General features: G+C 32.4%; 1 protein-coding gene across 6 annotated transcripts in view; it reads right to left on the reverse strand.

Moving 5' to 3' along the window:
- The window catches only part of axo (axotactin), a 98,322-nt gene that overhangs the window by 38,622 nt on the left and 49,217 nt on the right, over positions 1-10,483 (reverse strand). For 5 of the 6 annotated variants that reach the window (XR_001343963.3, XM_014429316.3, XM_067051703.1 and 2 more), the window contains exons 3-6: positions 7,120-7,287; positions 5,128-5,317; positions 3,621-3,805; positions 929-1,096 (exon numbers count right to left, since the gene is read on the reverse strand). Coding sequence is in view for 5 of the 6 variants with exons in the window: in XM_014429316.3 (XP_014284802.1) it covers positions 929-1,096; positions 3,621-3,805; positions 5,128-5,317; positions 7,120-7,287 (711 nt within the window). In the remaining variant the exon portion in view is untranslated. The remainder of the gene's footprint in view (positions 1-928; positions 1,097-3,620; positions 3,806-5,127; positions 5,318-7,119; positions 7,288-10,483) is intronic. The other variant, XM_024362482.2, reaches the window with a different exon arrangement.

Genomic DNA, 10,483 nt, shown 5'->3' on the forward strand with positions numbered 1-10,483 from the left:
AAGTGGATAAAAACAAACTGTTGAAACAACAGCAAAAAACAACATTTATCAGAATTTTAAATTGTTCCATTTGCAGCCTTTTCTTAATCAAACTGCAGATGCCTGCCTATATTGCCCAAAGGGCAGAGCAAGGCTGAATAAATAAATAAATAAAAAACAAGATACAAGTAATAAGTAATAAACCAATAAAAATATATACTATTTTTACTATAAATAGATACTAGAAATGCTAGGATAAAATGAAATATCCCTAAACAAAACCGGAATCTCTAAAATAACACTAAATAACTAACCAACCAATGCTTAGCAGATTAAAGCATAATAAACTTCTGTCTTATCAAAACCAAACACGAAATGTAAATATAGAGTAAATGTTTATAAAAATGCTAGAAGAAATTCTGAGGGGTATAAAAACATATAAAAAATATATATATGTACATCACTAGGATTTATTAACTATAACTCATACAACTATTTTATTTTTTATTTTAACTTTCTCCCTTGATCTTCTACTAGAGAAATATCTAATGTGATCTGTCTTAAACATATAATATATTTATAAACCATACATCGTCTGTTTATCTATATCCAATCTGAGTAGAATACAATAGATAGTAAAGAACCCATGTAAGTCAAATCAAACTTATACTTGTTCTTGGAATGTCCAGAAGCAAATTCGGGAGGATAGTGTATGATGAGATAGATAAATATATTTTTATATGAGACTTAATTAATTTTTAGTAATCCCTTAATTTAAAATAATATTGGAAGCTAATAATCATTACTTGTAGATAAAAAAAGTCAGTTTGATTTGAGTTCCAACAGAACAGAAATTATAAATGAACAATAAATAGATTTTTTTGTTAAATAATCAATTTCCAATAATCCCTTTTATATCTTTACCATCACGACTGTTACCTGTACCAACCTCCTATGAGAACAACTGAGATGAGATCAGTATTAACTCCGTAGTTCCTCTGCTTGTGGAGGCCTTCAATTTTTGTTTCGTTTGATCGATCATTGACCACAGCTTTTAGTCTTTGTCCTTTCACATCAATTGTTACCTTCACTCGATGCCAATGATCACGGTTCAGTCCTAAAACATATTATATTTGAAGAATACAAGGAAAAATTAAGTAATTAAATATTTTCAAACACTAAAAGTACCAACTAATTCACTATATAAATATGATATTGTAAAAAGAAGTGAATGACAGAAATTGAATTAGAGGGGAAAAAAAACTAACATTTCAAAATACAATATTATGAAAATTACAAAATGAGACAAGAGCAAATTAAAAGTGATAGAATCTAAGGGGAAGGTATATGAGATAGACTTAGGTGAATTCACTGATGAAAGTACTTCACAGAAACTAAGTCTATTTTTAAAACTTAATAAAGAGCATGAGAAACAGTGGAAATGTTTTGGTTTCCTAAGAAATTCATCAAGGGTAACAATAACTATCCCTCATAAGATTTTAAAAATGTCAAAATGTCTTTTGTAAAATTATTTTTACTAATTTTTCAAATTCTAAGACTCCTTTTTCTCTTAAATAATGTTTAGGTGGTAATAATCTGAGAACTAGTGCAAAACAATAGACGTAATCTGATGAAAACTTTGATAGCATTTTTTTTGTATTTTCATGCATTACCAATGAAATGAGAATCTGCCAGTCAGATCATGCTACCTGCAAAAATGGCGGCTGTTTCAAAACTTTAAAAAAATTAATTTTTCATTCCTAGCTGCATATCTTTAAAACTACTTCCAACACTAGAAATCCTAACAGGGAATCATTTAAAGTAGAGCAAATTTTCTAAAATATGAGTCCTAATAGAGCTATTTACGTTCTGTAGTTCCCGAGATACAGTTTTTTAAATAGCAATATTTTATAATAAAATAACAAAACAGCAGTTAGTGAATTTAATTTGGGAAAAATATACATCATGAACCAAAGGACATACATATGTCTGCGAGCACTCAAATTAAAGCAAGTTAAATATACTCTCAGGTAGTTTATGGCTTATATCTTAGTAGGAGTAGTAGTTTTCATATTTTCCAAAATTTTGATTTTTTAAATTTTTTATTTATGAAAAAATATATCTCTGCGATCATTAGACGTACAGATGTCTGCCAGCACTTAAATTAAAGCTTTTTAAATGTACTACAAAGTAATTTAGCATATATTATAGTACTTATCTTTTTAAGAGTAGTAGTTTTTATGATATTAGCTTATGAATATGAATTCAGCATATGAAAGTTCGTCTGTACGATTGGAAATCAATTCATTTTGCCAAAAACAATAACTATCACCACTACAAAGACAAATTTTATACTACTTTACATTTCACCCAACAAGCTTTGATTTGAGTGCTTGCAGACATACATATGTACCTCCAATTGTTCCTCAGATATAGTTTTTCATAAATAAAACATTTTGTCTGAACAATTAAATATCAATACTTTGTCAAATATCATAAAAACTGCTACTCCTACAAAGATAAACGTTATAAACTACTTTATGGCACATTCAACAAGCTTTATTTTGAGAGCTCACTTATTAAAATTTTGGCTTCATTCTCCTTTTTCGTGCTAAAATTTCACAACCTGATTGACTATATGATGACTCCCCCCTTGTTTTTATTCTGAGTACGCCCTTGGTTCCTGAGACATATTTTTTCATAAATAAACCTTTCTTTCAAGTAAAGATAAGAATGATTTAGAGTTGTGTTAGGGAAGGTTCCCCTCTTGTGTAAAGTTAAAGAATTATTTTCGTTATTTGTTTTTTGATATATAAAAACGGAAATTAGTCTTTGAAACCAATGTAACAAAATCATTAATTGACTAATTTGGTTCTTTCTACATAGTTAAGATCTTTACTTTCATTTAGAAATTATTAAACTGTTTTTATCTTGTAGTGACCCCATTACTATTTACTGGACGCTATCACCTGGCGCTATCTAGCTGTCACCACTAGAGTCATCACACAAATATTGTATATTAGTATCTGTACTACTTATTGCAAATAATTTAATGATACTATTACTGGTTATATTCTTAAATGTATTAATTGAATCAATAAAGATTGCAATAGAATCTCCTGATTCACTAAAAGCTAACGCATTATACTTAACATCTCTTGATGGCTCATAATAGCCCCCGAGAGATAAATTAGAGCAACGTGATAAACCAAAGTGTGAATTTCCTCTTCAAAAAATTCTCCACCTCAGGATGCAGTGAGTAACAATATACATAATAGATCAGTAGATTCTAATGGTATTTTAGAAAACATATATTGAATTTTAATATCTATCTAGATCTTTCCTCCTTCCTAAGCTTATTCATTCTTTCGTGGACCTAAATCTAGTTCCTGCAGGTCTTGCTATCTCCTTCACGACCATAGGCTAGTTCCCTACGGAGTGAAGTTTCCATACGGCTAGTTCTCGTAAAAACTCATCCTGTCAATTCATCTCCTAACCTACTACCTAACTTAGTGAAGACGCACTGTTCTATTCTTCACACATTCAATTGGAGTCAGAACTAATTAATTATACACAGCCACCACGATAAAATATTCCAAAATATACTGATTTGTCTTGGTTATTCAGTTATCGCTTATTACCTTCTCCAACGATGATTGATGTTGAGTGCTTCCCAAACACATGAACAACCTTAAGCTGTCCTTTTTCAACAATAACGTACAGTGCATAAGGGTTCAGTCCTTCTGGGCGATCTTTGATGCTATGATAAACGAGAAGACCATGAGGTAGTCCTGTTCTAAATTTAAATGAGATCTCTCGGCAAAGCCTAAACAGAGAAATATTAGAATCCAATAGTTGTTATTAATTTTTATAAATGTTAATTTGCTGCTCTAAGGTTATAAAAAAGAAGAAAGATAGGACTTGTTATCGATTTACGAGGTGTGGCGGAAAAGTAATGAGACTGGCAACTCTGCAAGCGTCTGGGAACCCTGCGCTGTTGTCCCTGATAGTGCACGGGTATCAGTGCGAGTTTCAACTTCTTCCGTTAACTAGATGATTTTTGTTACTGCTATTAGTAAAGATGTGTTTTGGTCGTGCTTCACGCAAAATGGAAAAGCGGAATTCGGAGCAACGTTAAATTCTTTATTATGCTTGGAGAATCGGCAAGTGCAACGTTTGAAAAGTTAAAGCAGATCTATGGGAAACATTATTTATCCATCAAGTTTTTTGCTGGCACAAATCCGTTCAGGCAGGCCCCTTCAATGACGAAAACATCGAATGTGTGAACACTCTTGTGAGATCAGACCGTCGTCTAACATTAAGAATGCTGAGTAAACTCATAAATTTGAACAGATTTACCGTTCATCAAATTTGGTCTGTGCCAAAATAGTGCTGAAAAACCTCACAATTCAGCAGAAGGGCATTGGAAAAAACAAGTTTATTGATCTTCTTGACGGAATCGCTAATGAGCACGATTTCTTTAGCCGTGTGATCACAGCTGATGGATCATGGATTTTGAATACATCCCTGAGACCAAGAGACAAAATAAGGAGTGGCACATAACAAACACTCCAAAGAAAGCTCGAAAACCATATCAATGCTGATTTGTTTTTTGATAGAAGGAGAATTGTCCACAAAGAATTTGATCCTCCAGGACAAACTGTTAACTAAGTTTTTTATAAAGTCGTCCTTGAAAGGCTCATTCGCGTGAGAGCAGACATTTCAGACAAATGGATGCTCCATCATGACAACGCCTTATGGCACCTAGCCCTTTCCATAACAGAAATTTTGACCTCAAAAGGCATTCCTGTGGTTCCCCAGCCCCCCTATTCATCTGACCTCAGTCCCTGTGACTTTTTCCTTGTTCCTAAATTAAAATATATCCTCAAAGGACGTCATTTCGGGACTTTAGAAAACATCCAAAAGGTTGTAAAGGATATGCTGAAGACCATAACCGGTTGAAGACTTCCAGCGCTGCTAGTAACAGTACTAACGTCTCCATTAGAGTGTTGCCGCCCAACGGAACTACTTTGAAGGAGAAATCATTGATGTTTAAAAAAAATAAAAACTTTGGTACATAAAAAATAAGTCTCATTACCTTTCTGGCACACGTCGTAAGAGAAAATTCCTTTATTTAATTTCACTAACCTTAGTTGAAAATTAGCAGTTTGGTTTCCGTCAAGTTGTATGAATGCATTGTTTTTAGCCATCATGAAGACTTTGTGCTGGCCAGTCTCTTTAAATGTCAGTTCTGGGCCCCTGATCTCTTCAGGAACAGGAGTATTCCCAGGCTGTTTTGTTGTTCGGTTCTGCTGAACTAGGTGGGGCGGTAGAGTATCTGCAAATCAAGGATGTCTTATTTAGAACAATAGCAGACATTATTATGTACATTAGTAACGAGTTGTTTCAGAGCGTTTTAGGAATTTCTTATGTTCTCAAGTGCAATCCATCTATACCTATCCCCTACAAAGGTATCAATTTTATGACTTTATAATAATCAGTTTAATAATTATAATTATTTATATCAGTCCTAGACATATCATAAGTGATAGGTTACTAATTCAAGCAATTTCATGGCTATAATATTTTAAAAAATTATTTTAAGAAGTTATCAAATCACATTTCAGGGTAGGATGATACACTACTTCTTGATATAATAAAAACATCGAGGACAATTTGTCAATTAAATAATATATTTATATTCATTTATGCCCACACTTATATTTTTCTCATATTTTAAACGTCCATTTACTTGGCGATATAGCTATTGAAGGACAAAAGATTAATGCAGATAACAGACTAATCTTTAGGATTCAGCCAGTTTTTTTTAACATAACTTATAAATCCATATCTGTCTGACACTTGATTGTAAACAGTTAAAAATAACTTTATTTTCTTTCAAAATAAACAATAGAGTTAGTAATAGCATGTCAAGGATGAGGAAGAAAATAATGAGGGCATCTCTTTATGGCATTATTCAAAGTAAAATAAAAAAAAATAGAGGAATAATTAATTCATCTATTTTCTTCTGATATTATGAGCACACTGACAATTTTCATTTTTTCTAGAAATGTGTTCTTTGTGGAAAGGATTGTTCTATGCATAACAATATTTCAGTAATTCTTTAAAAAATCGATAGTAGTCAGTAGGTAAGTGATGTCTTAAGGTGCCTTTACGTTTACCAAAGAATGGAAAATTTTATATTTATACGCAAAAGCGAGTGGATGGGTTATTTGGATTGGCTGGTGCAAGTTGGCCTGAATTGTGCTGCATTCACACGTTTGTGTTTGGTTTGGATTGTTTCACAACTACCAAAAGATGAATATTAGTGCTCTCCATTTTTTAATTTTTTCAAACTTTGCATTCAATTACTAACTCTTGTTTATGGTTATATATTTTACTTTTCTAGCGATTCGGTATAAATACATTTTTTTCGAATCTTGGTAATTAACTTTAGCATTTTATTTTGATTTAACATAGCACAACTATATATTTATGAAGACATCATATGTCTAGATAATTAAATAAAAAAGTTTCTAGTAAAAATTCTAAAAATAAGGTTGAATGTCTAGGTTATATAGTATTAATTTATAGTACTATTAATATGACTTTTTATCATCTACATCCTACATTTCTCATATTCATGCTTCGTTTTTATTTTGTTCCTTTTTATAATGAAAATAGAGCATATCCGAAAAAATTCAAAGCGTGTGGATAGCGACGTTTGTCGTTTCTTTTTGTTAACCAAGCATTTGTACCAGTGGTGTATCAAGATAGAAACGCGTTCCAACTCTGCTTTTTCAAAAAATTCTATATATTAATAGGAGACCTGTGTTTTTTCAGAGTTCTCAACAACTTTTAATGGCTGTCAAATAAATAGACACTGTCTTTGTAGCTAAAAATCGATAAACAATACGGAAACCACCTTGTTGTTGATAGGGTGGGGCATTCTGGATCCCCCGATGTTATTCAATTCCCAGAAGATGGTAAGCGCTCACACAATAGAAAATTTACGACTGCACCACTGATTTCTACCAAGCCTTGGAATTGGAGTATGATGCTCCGCATGAAGCAATATTGTTTTATTAATTTCAACAATTAAGTATAAAGTAAAACTATAACCAGTAATAAGATACCCACGATCACCACCAATACAGTAATAGAGGCACTCCGCTTCGGAGTTGAAGACGTTCTCCCCCTTGCAGCCACCGTAGGTGAAGGTGTGACAGGCCTGGATGGTCTGGTTGAAGTACCACTTGGTCATCCACTCTGTGCACGGGCCGCGGATCACCACTCCGTGGCACCTTTCTGTTTCCAAGGGATACCAATTCTTTTAGAATAATGTCCATAAATTCCTTAAATTAACATTCCTTGATGCATGCTGTGACTGCACTGAACATTAATCTCATGCGATGGTTTTCAATGTACTAATGATTGCTACAATAATTTAGAAACATGCAGAATAACATATCAGGAATAAGTGCAATCCTTACTCCTTCCGTTTCATACCAAATGAACTCCAGAAACCAAATGAACTGAAGAAGGTGGTTCTATAGGAGGGAATATATAAATCAGTCGGTTGGAATCTGGTGTTTAATGAATGGATGGATGAACGAAGAGTGAGGAGATCAAGGATATAGGTAGGTTTTTTGATTTTAAGAACTTAAAATAGAAAACACCAAGGAGGTATTGCCTTCGGGAGGTTGGATAGAGCCACTAGAGTCTCTCCAGTCCTGCAGATAGCCCTCCATAGACCAAGGAACCGTAGTCGAAGTGGGGAAAGACGAGAGAGGATACTAGGAGCTGACGGGTGTTCTGAGGAATGGAATTACGGAATCTTAGGAATTGTTTGAATATAGCTATAGATTTGCGAGTGATTTGGGAAATGTGATTATTCCAGGAAAGGTGTTGGTCGAAGGTGACTCCAAGATTATTTATTGTAGGATAGAAGTGAATCGGTTGGTTGTTAAGGAAGAGTAGGGGACAGTAAGGGAGGGAATGAAGGAGGCGCTTGGAACCAATAAGAATGGCCATGGTTTTTTCAGCATTCAGCATCAAATCATTGTTAAACACCCATGCGTTAATGCTATCAATATCTTCTTGTATCTTTTGAATGGCCTCAAGCATCTCGGAGGGATGGAAGTAAAAATGAAAGTAACTTATGGAGTAAAAATGTACATTTGAGCATTGTGCATTATACGCATGTATATGTACTACTATAATCGATGTAATATATGGAATAGTTTGGATATTATTTAGGTTAGACAGGTTCCTAGCTGGGAGATTTAGTTTCATTCTCAATTTAGTAGACCTATTAACAGACTCTCAACTATGTTACATGTTATATCGTTTTAACAAACTAAAAAGAAGAAAATACTTCTCCATTTAACACAATTTCTTCCATTTAACATGTTAAACTAAACATTATGAACACCCCAATAGTGCATGTGGTAAGGCATTTGAAGATGAAAGTATATTTTCGAAAATTGATTTTTTTTTTTTACAAAAGAATGTTTCATGTTATGTATCTTCGACTTGAAATATCATCAAACCAACATTTTTTATTAATCGCATGATTGACTAGATAGAACATATATTTAAAAAAACATAAAAATAACTTTATTTACCGTTAACTGAAAACTTAAAAGTTTGGATCGAAATTCAAAAGGTGATAAATTCCTAAATTGTGCATATTTTTAGGTATTCTGAAATATTTCGAAATTTAGATTTATTTCCTTTTCTTACATTTCAATTTCGAACAAAACACTTTTCAGCCCTCAATTGTAATAACAACTATTTACTTGATTCGTAAACAGTGAATTAGGCCACCATATCTTATCTTTTCAACTACAAATATTCACTTAGACAAATCGAAGAGAGATTTTAGATAAAGTGATAAGCTGTGTTAGTAGTTTGTTAAATCGACAATAGTTTTCAATTTAAAACTATTTTCCGAATTTAATTCAAAAGTAGTATATATTGTAATCTATATATTTTTAATGGGCGAAGTTCATTAATACAATCATCACAGATGTCATATTTGAAGGGGTAAGTGGATGAAGAGGGTAAGTACCTACCTATCTAGCTAGTGCGAGGTACTCTAACCTCAAAATCCAATTCATAACTGTGATACCTAGATGTAGAAGGGGCTATGCACACTTTAAAACGTAACAACCTCAAAAAAAAAAAAATTGAACCTTGTTTCTTAAAATTTACTATTTGTAACATAACCCCTTCGACCACTTGTCCCTTCAATTGCAGTCATAAACCCTTTCATACTTTGCTTTGCATTTGTTTTACGTATATGTTGCATAGTCCCTGATGTCAATAAGCTGATAGGTCAGACGATAACTTAGAAATTCTGATACGGTTCAACTTTCATTTACCACCTTACGTATGTCCCCAAGTTGTATATAAATTGGTAAAAAGTTCATTCATAAATCTAAGCATTAATTAAAAAGTGACGGTGTATAGACTGAAACTGATTGTAAAAGGAAACTGTAGGGAAAAAAAAAACGTTTTCTTTCTATTTTATTATACCATGTAAATACATGTAATTTATATATGTCCGATTACGGATTGATTAATATGCTGTGTGATGTAGCAACCTGATGTATTTGGGTAGCATAGATGATTAAAATCTCTCTCTCTCTCTCTCTCTCAATATAAATTCACGAACTACTGATTTTTCAGTACATTTTTTATGATATGTTGCTTTTTAAAAAAGCTATATCTCGGGAACTATTGTACGTAAATAGCTCTATTAGGGCTCATATTTTAGTAAATTTACGCTTCTTTAATCTTTTAAATCGACATCATTGTCGTCTCAGGTTTTCTAAGTGTTGTAGGTAGTTAAAGATATAGAGCTTTGAATGGAAAATTTTTTTTTTTCTTTAACGTTTTGAAACAGCCACACTTTTGCAATTCCCCGGCCTATACTTGGCAGACTGATCAATTTTAATTAATAATTATACGTAGTTTTCATTAAAGTAATCAAAAAGTGAAGTAAAATAAATGCATTTTTTTCTCCCTGGCTTTTGAATCTATTTTTATTCAGTAGCTCTTAATATAAATTCATTAAATATTAAATTGATGCAATTCATATATTCTTTACGTGTGCGTTATCTTATGATGGTTTTTTTTATCTCCCTATGCCCAGTGCTATTTCTGTGAAGGCGACGTTATGTAACTTGCATTACAATTTTTTTTAATATTGCTTGGATCTCTTGCAACCTTGTAAATGCATTAAGTTCTTAAACCATACTCAATTTTTTTTTTTAATCTGTTAAGAATACAAACGTTCTAATCATTTTGATATCTTAGTATTAAATATTAAAAGGATATAATTAATTGACCGTATGAAGTAGGTTGTAAGAAGTATAAATAATTGTATCAAAATAATAAAAAGAAACTATTTATTGTTAGCTAACGTTTCGCCCCACTTTGCAGAGCTTCGTCAGGGCTAAATGAAAAAACAGGAGAGAGAGAGAGAGAGAGAGAGAGA

This window comes from Halyomorpha halys, unplaced genomic scaffold, assembly GCF_000696795.3.
Source record: "Halyomorpha halys isolate HHAL.00 unplaced genomic scaffold, Hhal_1.1 Scaffold785.1, whole genome shotgun sequence".
Classification (NCBI taxonomy): Eukaryota; Metazoa; Arthropoda; class Insecta; order Hemiptera; family Pentatomidae; genus Halyomorpha; species Halyomorpha halys.